This window comes from Amblyraja radiata, chromosome 29 (assembly GCF_010909765.2).
Source record: "Amblyraja radiata isolate CabotCenter1 chromosome 29, sAmbRad1.1.pri, whole genome shotgun sequence".
Taxonomy (NCBI): domain Eukaryota; kingdom Metazoa; phylum Chordata; class Chondrichthyes; order Rajiformes; family Rajidae; genus Amblyraja; species Amblyraja radiata.
The window spans coordinates 27,377,647-27,403,080 of NC_045984.1; the positions used below are offsets into that span (position 1 = coordinate 27,377,647).

Genomic DNA, 25,434 nt, shown 5'->3' on the forward strand with positions numbered 1-25,434 from the left:
TAACTCAGCGGGGCAGGCAGCATCTCTGGAGAGAAGGAATGGGTGACGATTCGGGTCGAGACCCTTCTTCAGACACCTAGACAGGTACATCGATAGGAAAGTGTTTAAGAAGGAACTGCAGATGCTGGAAAATCGAAGGTAGACAAAAATGCTGGAGAAACTCAGCGGGTGCAGCAGCATCTATGGAGCGAAGGAAATAGGCAACGTTTCGGGACGAAACCAAAGGTTTCGGCCCGAAACGTTGCCTATTTCCTTCGCTCCATAGATGCTGCTGCACCCGCTGAGTTTCGCCAGCATCTTTGTCTACCATGGATAGGAAAGGTTTAGAGGGATACGGGCCAAACGCAGGCAAATGGGGCTAGCTTAGATGGGGCACCTTGGTCAGCATGTTGGGCCGAAGGGCCTGTTTCCGCGCTGCATGACCTTCTGACTGCAATCAGATCACAAAGCATGTGTGCATGCAAGTACTTGTGTGTGTGTGTGCGTGTAGTTAGTATACTGCATACACAATGCAAGCTAGGTTTCATATTGTTACAATTGTACTCAAGTTTGACTTGTCTAGTTTAGAGATATAGCACAGACACAGGCCCTTCAACCCACCAAGTCCGCACCAATCAGTGATCCCTGTACAATAAAACTATCCTACACACACTAGGGACAATTAATAATTTTTTACCAAAGCCAATTAACCTACAAACCTGCACGTCTTTGGAATGTGGGCGGAAACCGGAGAGCACCCGGGAGAAATCCGCACGGCCACACAGAGAGCGTACAAACTCCGTACATACAGCATCCCTAGTCAGGATTGTACCGGGTGTCTGCCGCTGTAAAGGGCCTGTCCCATGAGCATGCGACTGCATGCGGCAAACGTGACCAAACCGGAAGCGGGGGCCGCGCGGAGGTCGAGTGATCCCGTACGAGTTGACGTGAAGTTCGACGAAGTCCGCGGGAAGTTCGCTCTAGGCTTACGCCGTCAAGACGCGGTGTACGGCGTCGAGATAGTGCGTACGCCCGTCGAGGCGCTGCGTACGGCCTCAATGCGGCTGCGGGCCGACAGGCCGTTGCCGCGCGGAATTTTTGAACCCGGTCAGTTTTTCGGAGCCCCGCGCGATGTCGGGACCAGCTCCGCACAACTCCATACGGCTCCGGCGATCGAAATGGGACCGGACCGGTGAGGCCGTATGGCTCAAGCGACCACGTTAGGTCGCGCTTGTCGCATGCTCGTGGGACAGGCCCTTAAGGCAGCAACTCCACCGCTGCGCCTCTGTGCTGCCCATGACTTGATTGTATTTATGTGTGGTGTTCTCTGATCTGGATTGGATAGCATGCAAAGCAAAGCTTTTCACTGTACCTCAATACAAGTGACAATTATAAACCTGAATGCACTTGGACTGCACGGGTGTTGCAATTGGACTGAACATGCTGCAATGAGACTGCATGTACAATGCAGCCAGAATGCATGCACGTAATGTGTTCATTGCGTTCAGACACAGTGGGCTTCACAGAGGCACGGCGTTAGAGCTGCATCCTCACAGCGCCAGAGACCCGGGTTCGATCCTGACTATGGGTTGCTGTCTGTGCACAGTTTGCATGTTCAACCTGTCACCGCATGGGTTTTCTCTGGATACTCCGGCTTAATCTGTAAATTGACCCAAGTGTGTAGGATAGAACGAGTGAACGGTGATCGTTGGTTGGCATGGACTCGGTGGGTCGAAGGGCCTGTTTCCACGTGTTAACGTTAAACTCAATGAAACTATAAACTAAACTAAACACAGCGGCCACTTGGCTTCGTTTATTGAGCAGAGTTTGCTGCCATGGATTTGTCAGCATGAAGACAATGAGTGGTTTTGTTTTCAGGCGATTATCAACAGCACCATCACACCCAACATGACGTTCACCAAAACCTCGCAGAAATTTGGGCAGTGGGCTGACAGTCGAGCCAACACGGTCTACGGTCTGGGCTTCAACTCCGAGCTGCAGCTTGCACAGGTATCTGCCCGGTTATCCCAGGGTGGTGCAGACACTGGGGGGGGGGGGGGGGGGACTGGGAGCCAGAACTGGAGTTGACATCCTGCAGAGAATCAATGTTAACCAGACATCCCAGGCATTGCAACCTCCCTCCCATTGACTCCATCTACACCTCATGCTGCCTCGGCAAGGCCGGCAGCATAATCAAGGATGAGTCTCACCCTGGTCACTCCGCCTTCTTTCCCCATCAGGCAAGAGGTACAGAAGTTTGAAAACGCACACCTCCAGATTCAGGGACAGTTTCTTCCCAGCTGTTATCAGGCAACTGAACCATCCTATCACCAACTAGAGAGTGGTCCTGACCTCCCATCTCCCTCATTGGAGACCCTCGGACTATCTTTAATCGGACTTGACTGGACCTTATCTTGCACTAAACGTTATTTCCTTTATCCTGCACACTGTGGGTGGCTTGATTGTAATCTTGGATAGTCTTTCCGCAACAACAAAAACATTTCATTGAACCTCAGCACACATGACAATAAACTAAATTAATCTAAAAGAGAGAGGTGACAGGACTGGAGACTGAAGGGAATAATAGGGAGAGTGGAGGCTGGGGGAAGGTGGATTTGGTAAGTTGTCGGGTTAGGAGGGGATAAGGGGTGGGTGGTGAGAATGGTGAGAAAAGGAAGGTGAGGAGCAGGAGTGTGGTGGGGAGGGGAGGGGAGGGGAGGGGAGGTGAGGAAGGGGCTGCGATGGGATGAAAGGGGTGTCTACAACGGCACGGTGGTGCAGCGGTAGAGTCGCTGCCTAACAGCGGCAGAAGTCCAGGTTCAATCCTGACTACGGGTGATTGTCAGTACGGAGTTTGAACGTTCTCCCCGTGACCACGTGGGTTTTCTCTGGGTGCCCTGGTTTCCCTCCACACTCCAAAGACGTACAGGTTTGTAAGTTAGTTGGCTATTGTAAAGATTGTAAATAATCCCCAGCGTGTACGATAGAGTTAGGGTGCGGGGATCGCTGGTCGGCGTGGACCCGGTGACCTGTTTCCGCACTGTATCTCTAAACTAAACTAAATGAATGGTTCTGATGTCTGATTGTGAGCTCTGATCTTTGTGCCTTGTTGAAGTTTGCAGAGAGGTTTCAAGAGGTGAAGGAAGCAGCCCGCTTGGCAAGAGAGAAATCCCAGGATAAAACCGAACTGACCAACCCAGCTCTGGAGATTGCAGCCCCACAGGTAACAGGGTCAAGTCAGTGCGTGGCAGCTTCATCCTGCACGTGGAATAACAGAACGACAGCTGAGAAATCTGCAGCTATCGTGTCAGTCTAAATCCGGGCCTGGCCAAGCTGGCCATCTGCGAGTCACGGCGCTAGGCGGAGGAGGGCTCTGCCCGAGGCAGCTGCCTGCATGTTTTCCGGGGTTATGTCCATGCCTGGGTGGTACTAGAATGGGACTACGCGCTGTTCACGGGCGCCCTGGGGGATTTCCGGGACCGCGGGGGGTGAGGGGTGGAATGTATCCTCAATAGGGATGAGGAAATGGTGATTTAATATTTAAGAGTTTTTGCTTCATTTTGTATTATGGTGGTGGGTTTGTTTGTATTTTTGTAAATAGTTGATCCCTAAATAGTTATTTTTGGTATATTTAAAAAAAAATGTAAAGTGTGTAAATCCACCCGCTGCATGTGAAACCAAACCTGGTGTGTAAATCCAACCCTGGTGTGTAAACCCAAACCCTGGTGTGTAAACTCAACAACTGGGGTGTAAATCTATCCATGGTGTGTAAATCCAACCCCTGGTGTGTAAATCCAACCCCTGGTGTGTAAATTCAAGCTCAGGTGTGTAAATCCAACCCCTGGTGTGTAAATCCAACCTCTCGTGTGTAAATCCAACCCTTAGTGTGTAAATTCAACCTCTCGTGTGTAAATCCAACCACTGGTGTGTAAATTCAACCTCTCGTGTGTAAATCCAACCCCTGGTGTGTAAATCCAACCTCTCGTGTGTAAATCCAACCCCTGGTGTGTAAATCCAACCTCTCGTGTGTAAATTCAAGCTCAGGTGTGTAAATCCAACCACCAAGATGTAACACCAGGCCTTGGTGTGTAAATCCAGCCCCTCGTGTGTAAATTCAGTTTCTGGTGTGTAAATCCAAGCACAGTATGTAACACCAAGCCCTGGTGTGTAAATCTATCCCCTGGTGTTTAAATCCAACCATTGCTGTGTGAATCCACTACTGGTGTGTAAATGAGTTAGAGGGACAGCTGCTGAGAGGGAGTGATTACGTGGGGGCGCAGAAGAGGTTTACCAGAATGTTAGGCACAAAATGCTGGGGTAACTCAGCGGGTCAGGCAGCATCTCTGGAGAAAAGGATATTTCAGGGTGGAACCCTTTTTCAGACTGAGATAGCAATCACAGTTTGAAGAAGGCCTCCAACCCGAAATTTATTTTCTCCAGAGATGCTGCTTGACCTGCTGTGTTACTGCAGCATTTCGTGTCTATCTACGGTATAAACCAGCATCTACAGTTCCTTCCTGCACATTTTACCAGAATGTTGCCTGGATTAGAGTATTTAGTTATAAGGAGAGGTTGGACAAACGTGGATTGTTTTCTCTGCAACACCAGAGGTTGAGGTGATATTTGATAAGTGTAAATCTTAACAGAGCCAAAAATAGGGTAGACAGCCAGAACCTTTTTTACAGGGTGGCCACGCCGAAAATTAGAGAGCACAGCTTTTACGGTGAGAGGGACGACATTTTAGGAAGCACTGGGCAATTTTGTTACATAGAGGCAGTGGATGCCTGCTACACGGTGCCAGGGGTGGTGGTGTAAGGCATCTAAAAGACTTTGAGAAATACAGATGGATTTGCAGGGAATGGAGGGATATGGATCATGTGCAAGCTGGCATTGTGTTTGACATGGATATTAGATTTTATTTTAGATTTTAGAAATACAGCGCGGAAACAGGCCCTTCGGCCCACTGAGTCCACGCCGACTAGCGATAATCTCGTACACTAACACTATCCTACACACTAGGGACATTGTACAATTTTACAGAAGCCAATTAACCTACAAATTTGTACTTCTTTCGAGTGTGGGAGGAAACTGGAGTGCCCGGAGAAAACACACGTGATCACAGGGAGAATGTACAAACTCCGTACAGACAGCACCCGTAGTCGGGATTGAACCCGGATCTCTGGTGCTGTAAGGGAGCAACTCTACTGCTGTGTCGCCCTAATTGTGGGCTGAAGGGCCTGGTTCTGTGCTGTACCGTTCTATGTTCTGTGGGGAAAGGGTAACCAGGTGGTAATAGTGGAGAAAGGTGGTTTGGCTGGAAGTTGCAGGGGTACAGATAGTCTGGAATTGGGGGAATGGCAGAGAATGGGGACATTGGCTGCTCCTGCTTTTTGTGCATAACAATAGCTGAAGCTGAGATTTAGTAGGTCAGAGAATTATTTACACGATTCAGCTGTCGAAGCAATCCTCAGTCCCACGATTAATTCATCTTCCACCAGTCACTAATGTAGGACAGGACCCAAAAATAATCTGATCTTTTACCTTAGAGAGTGAGCAGAAGCAATGTGCTGTGTCGTTCACTGGAACAAAATGGAGGTCCAATAATTGGGCAATCTGAGTTAGGTTGAGAGCAGAGATCCCTCGATACTATCTTGCCATTCGGCCCATCAAGTCTACTCATTATCTCCTTTCTAAAACTCCAGGGAATGCCATCAAATGCTCATCATATGTTATGGGGCGGTTCAGAAGTCCATATAGTTAAATGCAAAGCAAAGTTTGCTTAACACTGCCCCTTCGCACATTTTTGAGGCAGGGACTAGATGTGGGTTTAGATGCTGTGTAAAGGTCCCTCTGTACAATGCCAGCAAACAGGGGCCATTTGTATTGGGTTAACGTATGACGGCACTGGGCCTGTACTCACTGGAATTTTAGAAAGGAGATAATAGAAACATAGAAAATAGGTGCAGCAGTAGGCCATTCGGCCCTTCGAGCCTGCACCGCCATTCAATATGATCATCCAACTCAGTATCCTGTACCTGCCTTCTCTCCATACCCCCTGATCCCTTTGGCCGCAAGGCCCACATCTAACTCCCTCTTAAATATAGCCAATGAACTGGCCTCAACTACCTTCTGTGGCAGAGAGTTCCAGAGATTCACCACTCTTTGTGTGAAATTTATTTTTCTCATCTCCGTCCTAAAGGATTTCCCCTTTATCCTGAAACTGTGACCCCTTGTCCTGGACTTCCCCAACATCGGGAACAATCTTCCTGCATCTAGCCTGTCCAACCCCTTAAGAATTTTGTAAGTTTCTATAAGATCCCCCCTCAATCTTCTAAATTCTAGCGAGTACAAGCTGAGTCTATCCAGTCTTTCTTCATATGAAAGTCCTGACATCCCAGGAATCAGTCTGTGACTTGAGTAGATGACTTAGATAATGAGTAGACTTGATGGGCCGAATGGCCCGATTCTGCTCTTATATCTTATGAACATGACCTATTGAAGCACGATTATATACTGATAAATATTTGTTCTTTCTGCATGAAGGGACACTTGCTTATGGAGTCAGAGCAAGTCCCTGTCGACAGCAATGTACCCTGGGGACAGACAGACAGTAGCAGGTGCTGCAGCCTGATCCCTCTCACTGATCCCACTCTCTCAGTCTCTGGTCTGTCAAGTCGATTCAGAGGGAAAATTCCAAACTCTGGCTTAACATGATCCCATCATCAGAAATAAGATATCCCCAGCGTCTCAGAGCTCTACTTTGTGTATACCCCACGCTCTCCATGCCTTTTTTATTCTTCAACAAGGAGATTTGATTCAATTAATCACATACTTAAGTTCATGTCATAGGAGCAGAATTAGGACATCGACTTCACTTGTCATTCAATCATGGCTGGCCTATCTTTCCCTCTCAGCTCCACTCTCCTGTCTTCCCCCCATAACCCCAGACACCCTTACTAATCAAAAATCTGTCAATCCCCGCCTTAAAAGTATCCATTGACTTGGCCTCCACAGCAGTCTATGGCAATGAATTCCACAGATTTACCACACACTGACTAAAGAAATTCCTCCTCATCTCCTTTATAAAAGTACGTCCTTTTATTCTGAGGCTAGTCCTATGTCGTACACGTGGCGGCACAGTGGCGTAGCGGTGTAGTTGCTGCCTGACAGCGCCAGAGACCTGGGTTTGACCCTGACTACGGGTGCTGTCCATGCGGAGTTTGTACGTTCTCCCTATGACCTCCTGGTCCTCCCACATTCCAAAGACGTACGGGTTTGCAGGCTAATTGACTTCTGTATATCGTAAATTGTCCCTAGTGTGTAGGATAATGTTAATGTACGGGACGATCGCTGGCCAGCGCGGACTCAGTGGGCCAAAGGGCCTGTTTTTTTTTCTCTAAACTAAACTAACATCTAAAATAAAAAAGGTGGACACTGTCAATTTCGCACCCAGTGTTGGGACTCTACCATTCCAGTTCCCGCACCCTCTCTCTCTCTCTCTCTCTCTGCCCATAGTGACACGAGAGCAGAGCTCCGATTATCTGCTGACCCTGAACCAGGCAGAGTGGCGTGGGGGAGGGGCTGGCGTCACACAAATACTCCAGCTCTGACACACTAGCACATCTGTTTTGCTACTCAATGCTCTCTTCCTTTGACCCCTCTCACCCTGGCCACAAACTCTTTCAATCACTTCCCTCTGGAAGGCGACTCTGGACTGTCAAAGCTGCCACAGCCAGACATAAAAAGAGCTTTTTTTCCACGAGTAGTAGCTCTACTCAATAACCAAAAATCTGTAGCCTCCTTTTGCTCTGGTATTTTATTTAATTCACATGTTTAATCGATAATGTTTTATTATTAATGTTTGATTTTTTATGCGTCATTCCTAACTGTCACTGTATGTCATGTTGTCACTTGTGGGCGGAGCACCAAGGCAAATTCCTTGTATGTGAATACTTGGCCAATAAACTTATTCATTCATTACTTTAAAGAGAGCCATTGAGAGTCACAGAGTCACGTGGTGTGGAAGCAGTTCCTTCAGCCCAACTTGCCCACATCGACTAATATGTCTCATCTATACTAGTCCCACCTGCCTGCGTTTGGCCCATATCCCTCTAAATCCGTCCTATCCATGTACCTGCCCAAATGTTTTTAAACATTGTGATAGTACCTGCCTCAACTATCTCCTCCGGCAGCTCTTTCCATACACCCACCACCCTTTGTGTGAAAAAGTTACCACTCCGGTTCCTATTAAATCTTTCCCCCCTCACCTAAACCTATGTCGTCTGGTACTCGATTCCCCTACTCTGGGCAAGAGACTCTGAGTGTCTACCCAATCTATTCTTGTCATGATTTTGTACACCTTTATAAGATCACCCTTTATCCTCTTGCACTCCTAGAAATAGAGTCCTAGCCTGCTCAACCTCTCCCTATATTCAGGTCCTCGAGTGCTGGCAACTTGAACATTTAACTTTAGAGATACAGAGTGTCACAGGCCCTTCGGCTCACCGAGTCCACACCGACCAGCAATCGCCAAACACTAGCACTATCCTACACACTAGGGACAATTTACAATTTACAGAGGCCAATTAACCTACAAACCTGCACGTCTTTGGAATATGGGAGGGAACAGGAGAAAACTCAAGCAGACACAGGGAGAACGTGCAAGTTCCATGGTCAGGAAGTATCTAAAGAAGCCGGGGTGGCACAGTGGTGCTGTAGTAGAGTTGCTGCCTCACAGCGCCAGAGAAAGCAGTTCGTTCCTGACTCTGCGTTCTCTCTGTACGGAGTTTGTACATTCTCCCTGTGAGCATGTGGGTTTTCTCCGGGTGCTTCGGTTTCCTCCCACACTCCAAAGCTTTAGAGGTTTGCAGGTTAATTGTCATCTGTGAAGAGTAAATTGTCCCAAATGTGTGTGGGATAGTGCTAGGGGGGGGGGTCGCTGGTCGCCGTGGACTCGGTGGGCCGAAGGGCCTGTTCCACGCTGTATCTCTAAAGTCTAAAGTGTACATTGGTACACGTGATAACAAATAAATTATTGAAACCATTGAGGAGCCCCATCTTCCCTGGGATCGGGATCATCCCTGGGATTGGGAATCCTTTCATCACAGGCGCTAGGAGCCCCTTTGTCCCAGGGGTATGTTCCTTTATTTTGTGGAGTCTGGCTTCTGTCCCGTGTTCATAAGTCCTTGGAGCAGTATTAGGCTACTCAATTATGGCTGATCTATCTTTCCCTCTCAACCCCATTCCCCTGCCTTGTCCCCATAACCCCCGACACCCGTACTGATCACGAATATTTCAATCTCCGACATTAAAAATATCCATTGACTTGGCCTCCACAGCCGCCCGTGGCAATGAATTCCACAGATTCACCACCCTCTGACTAAATAAATCCCTCATCTCCTTACATCCTTTAATTCTGAGGCTATGGCCTCTGTTCCTCGACTCTCCCACTAGTGGAAACATCCTCTCCACATTCACTCTATCCAAGCCTTTCACTATTCGGTAGGTTTTAATGAGGACCCCCCCCCCCCCTCTCATCTGTGCTCTGAACTCTCTTTCTCCAGAGGGTTGAGATTCCCTTGTTCCAGAATTATGGAATGGTGGTGTTCCAGGTATTCTCCCTCCGTTTCTGTACCCTGACAGTTATATTCACTGAGTCTCTGCTCCCCCTGTTGCAGGAACTGTCCATTGATCTACATTCTCCGCCACTTCAGCTGGGCAGTGCGAATGGGAGTGGAGTGCCGAAGCTCTACCACTCTGAGAGCTGTGATGGAGAAATGATGCTGGACAGTGCCCGGCTCAGGGCTCTCTTCTCCCAGGGGTAAGTTTCCTGTGACAAATATCTTCATAAGTCCAAAGATGGACACAAAAAGCTGGAGTAACTCAGCGAGACAGGCAGCATCTCTGGAGAGAAGGAATGGGTGACTTTTTTGGGTCGAGATCCTTCTTCAGCTGAAATGTCACGGATTCCTTCTCTCCAGAGATGCTGCCTGCCTGTCCCGCTGAGTTACTCCGGCTTTTTGTGTCTATCTTCGGTTTAAACCAGCATCTGCAGTTCCTTCCTTACACAGTTCATAAGTCCATATGTGAAAGGAGCAGTGTTTGGCCATTCGGCCCATCAATTCTAACCCGCACTATTCATGCCCTTTTTATTCCTTAACAAGGAGATGTTATTCACAGATACATGAGGTCATGACATAAAAGTAGAATTAAGCCATTCGGCCCATCCAGTCTACTCCACCATTCAATTATGGCTGGTCTATCTTTCCCTCCGCATCCAATTCTCCTGCCTTCTCCCCATAACCCATGACACCCGTACTAATCAAGAATCTATCTATCTTTGCCTTAAAAATATCCATTGACTTGGCCTCCACAGCCTTCTGTGGCAATGAATCCCATTGATTCACCACCCTCCGACTAAAGAAATATATCCATTCTATCCAAATATCACTGCAGCTGAGATCCACGCTCCTGGATGCTTTTACCCAACGCCAATGACCACATGGTAGCTCACATCCTGTCAGCTGATCCCAAGGGGAAGGAAGAGCCGCAACAGGAAGTCCCCTACACAGTGAGGGCACAGGTTACATCATTGAGCAGTTCCCAGATACTTCCTCACATTCTGCACGGAAAACATGACCAAAGACGTCAGGGGCAGAGACTCGTTGGGCAAACGCCGACCAGGGTTGTGGTACAGTGAGCAATGAGAAGGGTGTAAATCTGTCCACTCGACCACCACCAGGGTTCGGTCAGTGTCCGACTGACGGGGCTAGAGATGCAATCACGACACACCCCGGTGATAGTCGTGCGTGTGTGAGTCTCGCACCACAGTGACAGGCTGTGTGGGTCCCCCACACCCGAGTAACAATCAGTGTGTGTCCCAAAACCCAGTGACAGTCGGTGTGTGAGTGTGTATGCGTGACCCACACCCTAGTGGCAATCAGTGTGTGTGTGTCCCAAAACCCAGTGACAGTCGGTGTTTGTGTGCATGCATGTGTTAGACCCCAACTCTAGTGACAGTCTGAGTGTGTGTGTATGTGAGAGACCCGCACTTTAGTGACTGTCAGTGTGAGTCATACTCCAGTGTGAATTGGTGGGACCAGTACCCCAGTGAGGATCTGTGGGACCCATACCCCAGTGTGAGTCGGTTTGGTTATACAGTCTCAGTCAATCTCACTTTCACTTATTCTCTCACTATCTCTTCCTCTTTTGCTCCTCTTCTGCCTTTCATCGGCTTTCTCTCTCTTGCTCACTCTCGCTCATGTTCATAAGTTCAAGGAGCAGAATTAGGCCATTCGGCCCATTAGTCTACACCGCCATACAAACACAGCTGATCTATTTTTCCCTCTCAACCCCATTTTCCTGCCTTCTCCCCATAACCCCTGACACCCGTACTAATCAAGAATCTATCAATCTCTGCCTTAAAAATATCCATTGATGGCCTCCACAGCCTTCTGTGGCAGGATCGGTTTAGAGGGATATGGAGCAAAGGCAGGCAGGCGAGACTCATGTAGATGGAACATGTTGGTCGGTCCAAGAATAAAAGTGAAATCGTCCAAAATTTATATCGTTCATTCTGACTCTTAATTCACGCTTCACACCATGTTCACAGGTTCTAGGAGCAGAATTAGGCCATTGTGTAAATCCAACAATTGTGGTTTTGTTTAGAATTAGGCCATTCGGCCCATCAAGTCTACTCCGCCATTCAATCATGGCTAATCTATCTCTCCCCTTCAGCCCCTTTCTCCTGCCTTCTCCCAATGACCCCTGACACCCGCACTAATCAAGAATTTGTCAACCTGCGCCTTGGAAATACCCGCTCTCACTTGCTCTCCCCTCAGGTCCATTTGCGAGCCACAGTGGGAGCTGGAGTTACTCTCTCTGCAGGAGAGTAACGGGAAGCTGGTGCAGGCGCTGCATGAATCAAACATCACGGTCGAACAGTGGAAGAAACAGTTGGCTGCGTACAAAGAAGAGGCAGAGAAACTGCGGGACCGGGTGAGTGTCTAGGAGGGGAGTGGAGGGCTGACATGGGTGAGGATGGAACCGGGGAGAAGATGTGAGAGGAGGAGGTTTAGTTTAGTTTAGAGATACAACATGGGAAACGACTCTTGGGCCCACTGAGTCCACGCCGACCATCGATCACCCGTTCACACGAGTTCTATGTCATAGAAACATAGAAACATAGACAATAGGTGCAGGAGTAGGCCATTCGGCCCTTCGAGCCTGCACCGCCATTCAATATGATCATGGCTGATCATCCAACTCAGTATCCTGTACCTGCCTTCTCTCCATACCCCCTGATCCCTTTAGCCACAAGGGCCACATCTAACTCCCTCTTAAATATAGCCAATGAACTGGCCTCAACTACCTTCTGTGGCAGAGAGTCCCAGAGATTCACCACTCTCTGTGTGAAAAATGTTTTTCTCATCTCGGTCCTAAAGGATTTCCCCTTTATCCTGAAACTGTGACCCCTTGTCCTGGACTTCCCCAACATGGGGAACAATCTTCCTGCATCTAACCTGTCCAACCCCTTAAGAATTTTGTAAGTTTCTATAAGATCCCCCCTCAATCTTCTAAATTCTAGCGAGTACAAGCCGAGTCTATCCAGTCTTTCTTCATATGAAAGTCCTGACTTCCCAGGAATCAGTCATCCCGCTTTCTCATTCACTTCCTACACAGTGGAGGCAAGTTACAAAAGGGGCAATTAACCTACACACTCGCACATCTTTGGGATGTGCGAGGAAACCGGGGCACCCGCAGGAAACCCACCTGGTCATAGGGAGAATGTGGAAACTCCACACAGACAGCACCTGAGGTCAGGATCGAACCTTGGTCTCTGGCGCTGTGAGGCAGAAGCTCCACCAGATGGGGAGGGGGGGGCAGTGAGTGGATGGAGTAGATGACTGGATGGTAAGGGGGGGAGCTGGGGCAGGGAGGAAGCAGCGATGAGGTGTATCAGAATCTGACAGAAACACGAGAGCAGGGGCAGATCAGCAATGATTATGTTGAGTGCTGATACAGGCTGGAGGGGCTGAGTGGCCTAATGATGCTGCTTTGTTCCTGTGTTGCTATGCCCGCGCACTGCAGGTCATTGAGCTGGAGTCACAGGGTGTGGAGGACGTGACAGTTGTCTCGCAGAACACGGACCTCAACCAGTCGGTGGAGGAGCTCGAGACGTTGTTAAAGGAGAAAGAGGAGGTAACTTGGGGCACAAACCGCAACTCGATAAGCCACACTGTCGCATGTTGTGGCGTGTGACGGGGCATCGCATGTCCTGCGTGTAACAGGATACCGCGTGTCCTTATGTGTGATGGGATATTGCATGTCGTGGCATGTGACAGAGCGTCATGTGTCCTGGCATTTGACAGGGCATTACATGTTCGGGCATATGAGGGGCCTCATATGTCCTGCGTGTGAGAGGGCATCATGTCTCGTCATGTGTGGTGGGATAGTGCATGTCCTGGCATATAATGGGGCACTGCGTGTCCACACATGTGAGGGGATATTGCGTGTCCTAGCATTTAGTGGGGCATCACATATCCTGCCATTTGACAGGACATTATGTGGCCTGGGATGTGACTGGATATTGCGTATCCTGGTGTGTGTGATGGCCCATTGCATGTGGTGGTATGTTGCATGTTCTGGTACGTGACAGAATGCTGCATGTTCTGACATGTGACAATAGACTGCATGTCCTTGTGTGTGCGTGTCCTGCTATATAACACCTTGGAGCATGTGCTGGTGCCTGGTACCCCTGTATTGACCACTGTGTCCTTGCCGTGCCAGCTATGCCACACCCTGCCAGTCTGTCTGCTGCGAGATGTGGGAGGGAGCACTGACCCATGCAGAATCACATGGGATCTTCATGCCGCTGGGCTGTGGTCACGCCGGAACTGTGCTGAACTCTCAGCAAGTGTTTTGTTTCTTGCAGGAGATCCAGTTATTGAGGAGCCAAAAATCTGATGTGAATGAGTTGGAAAGTGACCGAGAGGAAGCCCTGCTCCGACTGCAGGTAGGGGGCAGATCAGTGTAGAGCAATGTGGCAGGGGCCCCCGGGGGCAAGCAAAGGGGGGCAGGGGTAACTGGGCAGGCACAATGGGCCATACAGAGGTAGACGGGAAAGGGTAATAGGGCAGTCACAGTGGGCTAATACAGAGGTGGTGGACAGAGGCAGGGGTAATGAAACAGTCACAATAGGCTAATATGGAGGTGGTGGGGGAGAGACAGGGGTAATGGGACTGGCACAATGTGGCAATACAAGGATAATGACTTTAGACTTTACTTTTAGGCTTTATACAGCATGAAAACATGCCCTTCAGCCCACTGTGTCTGTGCCGAGCAGCGATCACCCATACACTAGCTCCAGCCTTCACACAATGGGCCTTTGTGACCAGCTGGAGCTGGGACTATAAAATGGTGCATCTTGCATATAGACTCAGTGGACTGTTCTGTACATTCTGTATTAACCAAGGGGTGATGCTTAAGTATGGTGATAGACTTGCTGAGCTGTCTGCAAAAAAAAAAAAGTATTTCACTGTACCTTGGTACAGGTGATAATAAAGAGACCATTGAGAGGGGTAGGATCAGAGATCATGGAGCCTAGGTCATTGGGCCAGCAACGGACATGGGAAGGATGAAGGCAGGGAATTGTACTGAATGTGCAAGGTTGGGAGGGGTGAGTGTTGGGGATGGGTGGTCGAAGGGGATCCAGGAGGGAGCTGGAAGCACCTTCCTCCAACACCCCCCCTCCCTTCGACACGCTGCCTCACAGGTTGATCATTGCCCATCTCCCCCCCTCAGGAGGTGGAGGGCCGGAACGTGGAGTTGGAGCAGCAGCTACAGGATGTGGAGCAGACCCTGGTGGACTGCGTGAACGACCGAGAGAGGGTCCAGCACGACGCCCGCAAGTTGCTCGACATCCTCGACGTCAAGCTGTACGAACTGAACGATCTGCGCCAGGGTCTGGCTAAAATCGCAGAGAAAGAGGAAAAGTCCTGAATGGTGCGGCTGGATTCTCGATCCCTGCTACGCAGCCCTCTGCCCATTGATTTAACCCCGGCTCCCTTACTACCACCACCCTCCCTTCCGCTCCCTCGCTCCTAGTTCCAGATATTTCCCTCGGGGCTCAGCCAGCTGAAAGCCCAACAGCACCAACCTGTAAACAAACACTTGATCCAAGTCTGGTTAATGGAAAATTAGCTCCTAGCTCTCAGCCCTGCACTAGTTCCATCCCACTTCCTAAACACCCACCTGCACAAGTCCCTGCGACTCTTTCTGAGTTATCCTTCAATTTATTTTTGAACTCGCTTTTAACCAGCCTGACCTCAGAACTATTGAAATGCTCCTTGTCTCTCCCCGAATCACCCCCTCCCCATCACCACAGTTCAGGAGGTGAGGCTATCCCTCCCGTTCACGGGGAGGAGGGGGTTAATCCATCAGGAGATTGGCCCGTGTTTGCAGGTATTTGGATGGAAGAGAATTGATCTCACACGAGTTCTGAGGAAGGTTGAAGATTTGGCCGTTTGGAACAGCTATGAGAATAAATGTCTTCACCCGGATGTGAATCTTTGGAATCCACAACTCCAGAGGGATTACAGGCTCGGCTTTTAAGAATATTGAAGGCTGAGATTGATAAGAATTTTGGACGCCGAGGGCATTTAATGACGTAGGTTAAGTGGAAAATCGTAGATAAGGTAAAAGATCAGAATCTTATTGAATGATAGGGTCGGATTGAAGGGGGTTACAGGTAAATGCCATGCCTTGATGACATTTTATGTATTCTTATATATGACACTATGATATTATGCCATCTTCATCATTGTAGCACTTTGACATGCTACGAATGGCATAACATGACACGGATAGACACTGCACACTCCTTACTCTAACACCCTAGACAGACTGCACCGCCCTCATGGTTACATTGATTTACACTGCTTCCTCTCTGTTATGCTTTCACATAGACGGTGTACACTCCTCACTAACACAGATATACACTGCAAACTCTCACTGTAACACTCATATAGACTGTAACACTCTCATATATAGTATACTCTTCCCTTCTCTGTACCTCTCATAGATAGTGTATTCCTCAATGTAACATAGATATACACTGCAGACCCCTCATTGTAATACTCTCATATAGACTGAAACACTCTCATATCGACTGTAATAGATTCCCAAATAGACAGTCCACTCCTCACTGTAACACAGATTTACACTAGACCCTCTCTGTAACACTCTCATATAGATTGTACACGCCTCACTATAACATTGACATTCACTGCATTTCCCTCACTGTTACTCTCCCCTTTATAGTTTAGTTTAGTTTAGAGATACAGTGTGGAAACTGGCCCTATGCCCCCCCCCCCCCCAGTCTGCACCGACCAATGATCACCCCGTGCACTAGTTCTATCCTACACACTAGGGACAATTTACAGAAGCCAATTAACCTACAAACCTCTGTGTTTAAGAAGGAACTGCAGATGCTGGAAAATCGAAGGTACACAAAAATGCTGGAGAAACTCAGCGGGTGCAGCAGCATCTATGGAGCGAAGGAAATAGGCAATGTTTCGGCCCGAGGCGTTGCCTATTTCCTTTGCTCCATAGATGCTGCTGCACCCGCTGAGTTTCTCCAGCATTTTTGTGAACCTACAAACCTCAATGTCTTTAGGATGTGGGAGAAGACCCATGCATGTACTCATTATAACCCTGTGGTACACAACAAAATCTACACTATAACTCTGATATATATTGCATGCTCCTCACCATGGCTCTGATACGTTGTGTACACTCTGATGTACCCCGCATATCGCTCTATAAACTCTTATGTTCAGTAAATCTCTTACATACAACATCCCCATACCCTTCTTGTAACATTCAGATACCCCTTGCCTCGCTGCACTCTCTTCAACAGATACCCAGCTACATTGATGCGGTGGATTGATTGTATTTTCAATGTCATTTAGTTTTAGTTTAGAGATACAATACGGAAACAGGCCCTTAAGCCACCCGAGTCTGCGCCAGCCAGCGATCCCCACACACTAGCACTATCCTGCACACCAGGGACAATTTACAATGTTACCAAAGCCAATTATCCTACAAACCTTGTACGTCTTTGGAGTGTGGGAGAAAACCAGAGCACCCAGAGAAAATCCAGGTGGTCACAGGGAGAAGGTACGAAACTCCGTACAGACAGCACCCGTAGTCAGGATTGAATCCCGGTCTCTTGCGCTGTAAAGGGCCTGTCCCACTTGGCCGTCATTTAATCGACAGGCCGGTAGTGAATGTCGCACGCGTCCACATGCGTCCGCACATCCGTCTGGAGTGCGTGACGTAATTTGAATACCCAGTTTATGATATTTACCCAGTTTATGATATTTATGGTGATTTTCTAAAATTTTCCAGTTTCTTGAGTGGTGCTAGCAATTGGAAAAACTGCAGATGTAGTGCCTCTATTCAAAAAAAGAGGTGAATGAAAAGTAGCAAGCTGCAGACCAAATTAATCTGTGGGAAGGAACTGCAGATGCTGGTTTAAATTGAAGATAGACACAAAATGCAGGAGTAACTCAGCGGGACCAGCAGCATCTCTGGAGAGAAGGAATGGATGATGTTTCAGTCTGAAGAAGGATCTCGACCCGAAACGTCACCCATTCGACCCGAAACATCACCCTGTCCCACCTACGCGACAGGCCGGTGGTGCGCGAAGATTTCGTACCGGACGAAATCCTGGCGCGCTGCGCGATACCGCGCACAACTCCACACTCCTCCACGCCACTCCATGCGCCCATCCCGCGCTACCCACACGCTACCAGGTCGCGTAAATGGCGCGCAAATGACGGCCAAGTGGGTAACCCTTTAAAAAATGTATTGTGAATTTGCGTGCATTCCCCTCTTAGATAATGCATTCCAAATGCCTGCAACCAGCAAAATGAAATATTTCTTACACCTTTAGATTCTTTGCCAATCACATTAAATCTATTTTCTCCACCGATTGATCCTTTTCCTACGAGAAATGTTTTGTTACTCTTTCAAAACCTTTCATGATTTTGGACGACCATCGAAAAAAGTCTGAAGAAGTGTCCCAAACTGAAACATCACACATTCTTTTTCTCCTGAGATGCTGCCTGAACCCGCGGAGTTACTCCAGCATTTGGTATCAATCTTTGGTTTAAACCAGCATCTGCGGTTCATTTTTATTTCATTATTAACTCTCTAAGATAACGTGCTTTTTTATCTTCTGTAAATAACCAGTCTTCAATCCCCTGGACCTGTCCAATAAATGTTCACCTCTGTTTGAACTGGATTTCCTTCTAAAAATATGGGGCTTTCAAATGGACCCAGAACTCCAGCTGATGTCTAGGGAATGATATGTCATGTTTTTTTGTTCCCTACATTTCCATTTGTAATTGAAAATCTCTCAATGTCCCAGCTTTTTCACAAAATTGTGTATAAACATTCATGTTCCCCCTGCTCCTTTAACTTCTCATGAAAGCACAAACCCTTTCAAAGCACAATTTCACAATTCTCCTTATTAAATCTAATCTGCCACGTATCTTTGTTTTCACTAGACTCCTCCTGAACTCTCTGTTCACTGTGCTTTAAACTATACTTCATCTGCACATCTTTGAAAAGATATCCCAAGTACTCAGTATTAGGTCAGGAATACATGTCACAAAGAACGATGATCATGGATGGTCGGTGTGGATTTAGTGGGTCGAATATTCAATAGTATCTCTTTATGACTCTGATTCTAAACCGTCCTCTTGGGAACAACACTGACCTCTAATCTGAAAAATAGCTATTCATCACCACACTTTTCTGTCCTTTAGCAATTTGGTATCCATTTTGACTGTCTCTTAATCCATTGGGCTTTGATGATGTAAAGAGATGCCTTTTAATGGTCTTTGCGTGAATCCTCTCTTGTTGCAAGGATTTGTGTTGCTGTATCAGGCAATGCTGACTGAACCAAACTGTTGGTTTGAATCCCAGTAACTTTAGGTTTACAATGTTCCACCCGGTTGATGCATTTTACCATTAATTCACGTGAGGTCTAAAACTCGCAGGGTTGACCTTTATTGCCCATCCCTAATTGCTTTTTGAGCTGCGTTCTTCCATTCTGTAGACCATGTGGTGAAGGTGCTACCATGGTGTTGTAAATGGGGAATTTGGGTATTTAAACTCAGTGATAATGAAGGACGGTGTGTGCTTTAGTTTAGAGATACAGCGTGAAAACAGGCCCTTTGGCCCACTGAGTCCACGCCGACCAGTGATCACCCATACACTAGCTCTATCCTACACACTGGGGACAATTTACAGAAACCAATTAACCTACAAACCGCATGTCTTTAGAATGTGGGAGGAAACCTGAGCTCCCGGAGAAAATCCATGCGGTCACGGGGAGAATCTGTGCAGACTGCCCCCCGTTGTCAGGATCGAACCCGGGTCTCTGGCGCTATAAGGCAGCAACTCTACCGCCGCGCCACTGTGCCACCCTGTGTGGTGAAGGGGAATCTGCGGTTGTTGATATTTCAATGTACCTCCTGCCTTCGACCTTCTAAGGGTAGAGATCACGGTTTAGGTGGTGCTGTTAAACTGTGTGCAGGATGTACATTTAAGGGTAGGGATTAAGCCCCCAAAGATTCTGCAATCCCATTTGTAGGTGATTTAATGGGACATAGCGCTGGTGGATTTATAGTCTTAATCAACATAAAACTAATTCAGTGTTGGGTTTGTGCCATAGTTAAGATCTAATTAGTTAGAAGTGAGCCAGACGTTTACATGACATAAGTTTTTTGTATTTTAGCTGTAGTTTTTTTCTGTTAAAGTGTAGCAGTCACAGAAGTCAAGCTGGTACATGCGATGCATTGGGCCAGAAGAGAGAGAATTTACTCAGACTGTGAGAAATGGCTGAGGCTGAGTGACGTTTCTTGCCAGTAGCCACACTGGCATTATCCCTGGTTAAACTCGACTGGAAAACCTTAACTTGTAAAGTTAATCCTGAACTTGGACAGATTTTATTTTGTTATGTTTACTAAGGTCAACATTGACTTCATTTGGGGAGTTTCAAGTTACCAACCCATCTTCAGATTAGACAGAGATAAAATAACTTAGGTTGCTGTTACTGTTCACCGTGTGCCCTGGTTGAAGAAAGAGGAAGCTAGCCGGAGTTCCTGCTCTTGATCAATATCCAGTGACCCCTGGCTTAGAGAGAGGAAGGAAATCTGCCAGCTTTCCTGTTCCAGATCGATGACCAGTGACGCCTCGCACAGAGAGAAGGAAAATCAGCCAAGATTCCCGCTCTCGATCGATTCCCAGTGACCCCTGGCTTAGAGAGAAAGGGCAACTTGCCCTTGGTTATCTTCGCAGTCCGGTGATTCCAGCCGGACGTTTCCATGTGGAGCTTTGGCTTGGATTATGGTATCATTGAAAATCCCGCTGTCTCTCTCGGAGTTATTTTAACTCATTGTGACAGTGTGGAATGGACGGGAGTGTCACCAACCTGCCCTATGTCGTTTTTAACAAAGCAGTTTCACGCAGCTGAGTGTTTGGAAAGTGAACAGATCCTTTCACTGCTAATCTGGATCGTACCACGCACATGGCCCCTTCACTCTGCTGCTATTTTTCAGTGACCGTGGCAAATAATGCAATACTAGTTTTCTCACTTTTACCAAATTGTGTTTAAAATCGGTAACAACCTGGAGCAATGAATATTGAGCATTTATTTCTCAGAGGCTTCATACTCAACATGAGGCCTGCGCAGATTACTAGTATCGATAAGACTTTCTTAACACGGGGAGAAATGAATAACCCCAAAAAGCAGCTGAAATCGTGCCCAGTCCAGTCATTGACCCCAAATCCTGTCTGCTAGGATGGATTCACATGCACAGTTAGATCCCAGCACCACTGTTAGGGCAGAAGTAAGCTACAATCATCTTGAATTTGATGCTAGGCTGCACAAACGTAAGGTAAGTCATAAACTCTCTTGGATATTGGTTACAAAGAGAGCAATGACAAGGAGAGTGTGCCTCGCCCTCAAAGCTGGTCGGTGATTCTGCTATCCAAGCTGAACGCCGACCATTGAATTCACAATTTGTATTAAAACTCTTACGATTGTTGATAGAAGCGATTCACATAGTATTTATTCTGTTTTTAATAATTAGAATTAATAATTCATCGTAATAATACAACCACTAGGAGGACCAAGATTTTAGTGCAAAATAAACTACATTTGTTAGCATATTAGAAATGTATGAAACAATGCAATTTATAGTCTGTATACACACTGTGAACATAGTACATATCCAATCTACCTGCGGTACACAATACATGTGCAGTATATATCCACATGTACACAGGTATACATAGCATGTATGCAGTACACACAGATCATTTAGTATACATGCAGTACACAGACAGAATGCACACTAAGTACAAAATATAGCTGGTGTTTGCATAGTATGCCGTTTCTTTTATCGATAGATACAGCATACTATATACTGGCAGTATCCACACAATGTGTGCACAATATATGTATACATAATGTCCATTCTATATGTGTTAGACAGCCTATTATTCAAGCATTACCTTCAAACTTCTTGATTTTTAGCTTTGACTAAAACTGGATGACTGTTAAATAATAAATTCAACCCGATACAAGTCTTATAAACCAATGAATTAACATTTGTAGATGTGCATTTCTTGGTTGAAAATGATGAATAAAATTCATATCTAGTTCTATGCCGGCATCTGTTCCTTCCATTCCATGCACAAAACTCACATTGTCAATTTTAGAAAGTCTTACTTGGCAGAGTGGGCCTGCAGAACTGTACTCGGTTCTGTGTGTTATTCAGGTTAAGGATCAGGCACTGTATTCAAAGACCTTGTTTATTTAGGTAAATACAGTCCCTGTTTATTAAGGGTAGGAGCAACCATTGTTTAATTGTACAAAGCCATGGTCCACTTCGAGTAACTGCACAGAATGACTATTTACAGTAGGGCTTGTGTGCTGGGTAACTATATAGTTACCATTTAATCAACAATAGATTAGCCCCAGCTGATATCAAATGGGGGAGGAGGAGGAACAAGGTCAAAAAAAGAGTGTAAAGTTGCTCACCAACTTCAGGAACAAGGGAAGATTTGAGATAAAGTCATGACAATTGTAGTTTTAAATCCTGCAAAATAAACCTCATTGTCATTTTGTATCCGTCTGAATTCCTGCCACAGTTCTTGGTTTGTCTTTTAACCATTCATACTCAAGCCAATGTATAATTCAGTGAGCCTTTAGTATAACTGCAGGCAGTTCCAGTGGGTAATTTGGGAAATACAAGCAAAGAACTTCACACACTATAAGTATCCAGAGAATAAGATGCAAACTAGAGGGGTTGTTTCAATCTGAAACCATGAGATCATTCTGAAGACGGACAGAGGACATAGGTTTAAGGTGAGTGGGGAAACATTTAATTGGAACCAGAGGTTCATTCAAACTTTTTCATTCAAAGAGTGGTGAGTGTGTGGAACTAGCTGCCAGAGCAGGTAGTTGAGGCAGGTACTATCGCAACGTTTAAGAAACATTTAGACATGGATAGGGCAAGTTCAGAGGGATGACAAAAGTGCTGGAGAAACTCAGCGGGTGCATCAGCATCTATGGAGCGAAGGAAATAGACAACATTTCATGCCGAACCCCTTCTTCAGACTGAAGAAGGGTTTAAGCCCGAAACGTTGCCTATTTCCTTCGCTCCATAGATGCTGCTGCAACCGCTGAGTTTCTCCAGCACTTTTGTCTACCTTCGATTTTCCAGCATCTGCAGTTCCTTCTTAAACAGGTTCAGAGGGATATGGGTCAAACACAGGCGGGTGGGACTGGTGTAGATGGGACATGTTGGTCAGTGTGGGCAAGTCGGGCCGAAGGGCCTGTTTGCCCGCTCTATGACTCTAAGGGTCCCGACCTGAAACGTCACCTATCCATGTTGTCCAAAGATGCTACTTGACTCGCTGAGTTACTCCAGCACTTTGTGTCATTTTTGGAATTGGGTCAGTGCATGCACAGAAAAGGGGAATCTGGATTTAATTAACTAATATATCACATGATCAGCAGAGAGAACTAGTTCCTGGCGGCTCACCCATTGGTCATGTACTGTCCTAGCTGTGTGTGGAAATCCGAACAGGATGCGGCTTGAGTCTTAGCCAGCTAGCTTTCCTTTAATCTTTTGTTCCAACTTTCCATCTGTTTTTCTCGGTGTTCAACAAGCTCCCTCTTCTGGCCGGCAAGTGGCAGAGACTTGGGAAAGGCCAGAAAATGGACAGCACTTCCCGAGACACAGTGTTATATGGGTTATGAGTTTAGTTTGGGAGTTAAAGTACAGTGAAAAGCTTTTGTCGCGTGCTACTCCAGTCAGCGGAAAGACAATACATGATTACAATTGAGCCATCCACAGTGTACAGATACATGATAAAGGGAATAACATGAATAACGTTTAGTTAACGTCAGTGCCAAGAAGACGGGAGTTCATGGCGTACAACGTTGGTGACCATGAGCCTCTCAATTCCAGTAGCCGTGCATCGCTCAAGAAAGTGGAGGACTTCAAGTACCTGGGAGCGAGGATGCAGAGCTCGGAGTTATGACATCAAGGTCCGGAAAGCGCTCGCATGGAAAGACCTCAATAACACGGGGAAAATCTGGACGTCTCGGATGTCTAAGGGTCTCAAACTGAGATTCTTCCATGCAACTGTAGAGACTATATTATTGTACGGGTGTGAAGCATGGACTCTCACTCGAACACTGTCCAAGTCTCTCGATGGTACCTACACCAGAATGCTCAGAAAAGTTCAAAATGACAGTTGGAGGGACCACATCACCAACGCCCTGCTCTATGGGTAGAATCCATCTCTGACCGAGAAGATCAGGTTGAGAAGGATGAGGCTAGCTGGTCACTGCCACCGCCACCCAGAAATGCCCGCAAACTAGGTTGTGCTGTGGGAACCCACCCATGGAAGACGTGACCCAGGACGGCCAGTCAAGACGATGCTGAAGACGTTGATGGAAGTCGCATGTGTAGAGACAAAAGAGGAGCTTACCAGCTGCATGGAGGACAGAGATGTGTGGTGCATCTGCCCATCGGAAACCAACACCACTGCGTCGCTAATGTTTTCAATGATGACGATGATGCAAGATAAAGCTAATAAATTCTGATCAAAGATAGTCCGAGGGTCTCCAATGAGGTAGATAGTAGTTCAAGATTGCTCTCTAGTTGGTGTTAAGATGGTTCAGTAGCCTGATCACAGCTGGGAAGAAACTGTCCCTGAATCTAGAGGTGTGCGTTTGACCGATGGGAGAGGGGAGAAGAGGGAGTGGCTGGGGTGCAACTCATACTTGATTCTGCTGGTGGCCTTTTAACGGTGTTATAACAGAATTATATATAATTCTGAGAGATGTAAGGGAAAAGCCTTCTCATTGTTGGAGTATTCAATATTTTACCACAGGGAAAAGCCGAGGCACAGACCTCATATATAGAAAGATTTGCAGATGTTGGAATCTTGAGTGCAACATAATAGTGCCGGTGAAACTCAGCGGGTCAGAAAGCATCTCTGGAGGCAATGGACAGGCAATGTTTCGGTTTGGGACCCAATTGGAGTACAATTTAAAGCACAGGGGATGTGGATAGAATGGATTACTGGGATTGATGAAGAGAAAGGGGGAGAGGAGCTGGAAAAGGGACCATGATAGTGCAAGTGGGTGAAAGCAGGATCAAAGAAGGGAGATAAGGAGCAATATGGGGTCATGGCATGGTAAAAGGGACAAATTGAGGGACATAGAGATAAAATAGAGCGTAGGGGAAAAGCAGGGAGCATACAAGATCTGCAGTTGTTTATTTGTGTAAGAGTGGGAAGAAGCCTGCAAACTTTGCTCACATGATTGAAGGAGGAGTGGTAACCAAGCTGGTGACTGGAATATCAATGCGATTAATGTTGGGCTATAAGGAGGATGAGCAGGACAATGGGATGACTGAAAATGAACTTGCAAAGATATAATGAGCCAAATGGTTTTTGCTCTAAGTTGCAAATATTTAATTCTACTGGTTATACTGTATATGGTCCCTATTTATTAAGGGCAGAATCAACCATTGTTTAATTATACAAAGCCATGGTCCATTCTACACACAACTGGGCATGTGCAGGGCATGTAAGGCTAATGTAGACACAAGCAACAGCAGATGCTGGAATCTTGCGTTGAACACAAAGTGCTTGAGTAACTCAATGGGTCAGGCAGCATCTCTGGAGGACATTGATATGTGACGTTTTGGATCAGGACCTTTATACAGAGTCTGTCGTAGGATCCTGAACCAAAATGTCACCTATACATGTTCTCCAGAGATGAGAGAAAGAATGTTTAATTGTCATATGTACCAAATCGGAACAATAACATTCTCATTGGATAAAATAATTTAGTTTAAA

At 46.8% G+C, this 25,434-nt stretch overlaps 1 protein-coding gene across 3 annotated transcripts in view; it reads left to right on the top strand.

The window, feature by feature from the left end:
• homer3 (homer scaffold protein 3) overlaps positions 1 to 15,748 on the top strand; it is a 37,774-nt gene extending 22,026 nt beyond the window's left edge. For 2 of the 3 annotated variants that reach the window (XM_033047010.1, XM_033047008.1), the window contains 7 exons: positions 1,858 to 1,989; positions 3,095 to 3,202; positions 9,657 to 9,799; positions 11,820 to 11,976; positions 13,069 to 13,179; positions 13,913 to 13,993; positions 14,782 to 15,748. In XM_033047010.1, the coding sequence (XP_032902901.1) occupies positions 1,858 to 1,989; positions 3,095 to 3,202; positions 9,657 to 9,799; positions 11,820 to 11,976; positions 13,069 to 13,179; positions 13,913 to 13,993; positions 14,782 to 14,979 (930 nt within the window). In that variant the 3' untranslated portion in view covers positions 14,980 to 15,748. The remainder of the gene's footprint in view (positions 1 to 1,857; positions 1,990 to 3,094; positions 3,203 to 9,656; positions 9,800 to 11,819; positions 11,977 to 13,068; positions 13,180 to 13,912; positions 13,994 to 14,781) is intronic. The other variant, XM_033047009.1, reaches the window with a different exon arrangement.
• Positions 15,749 to 25,434: the final 9,686 nt, after the last annotated feature.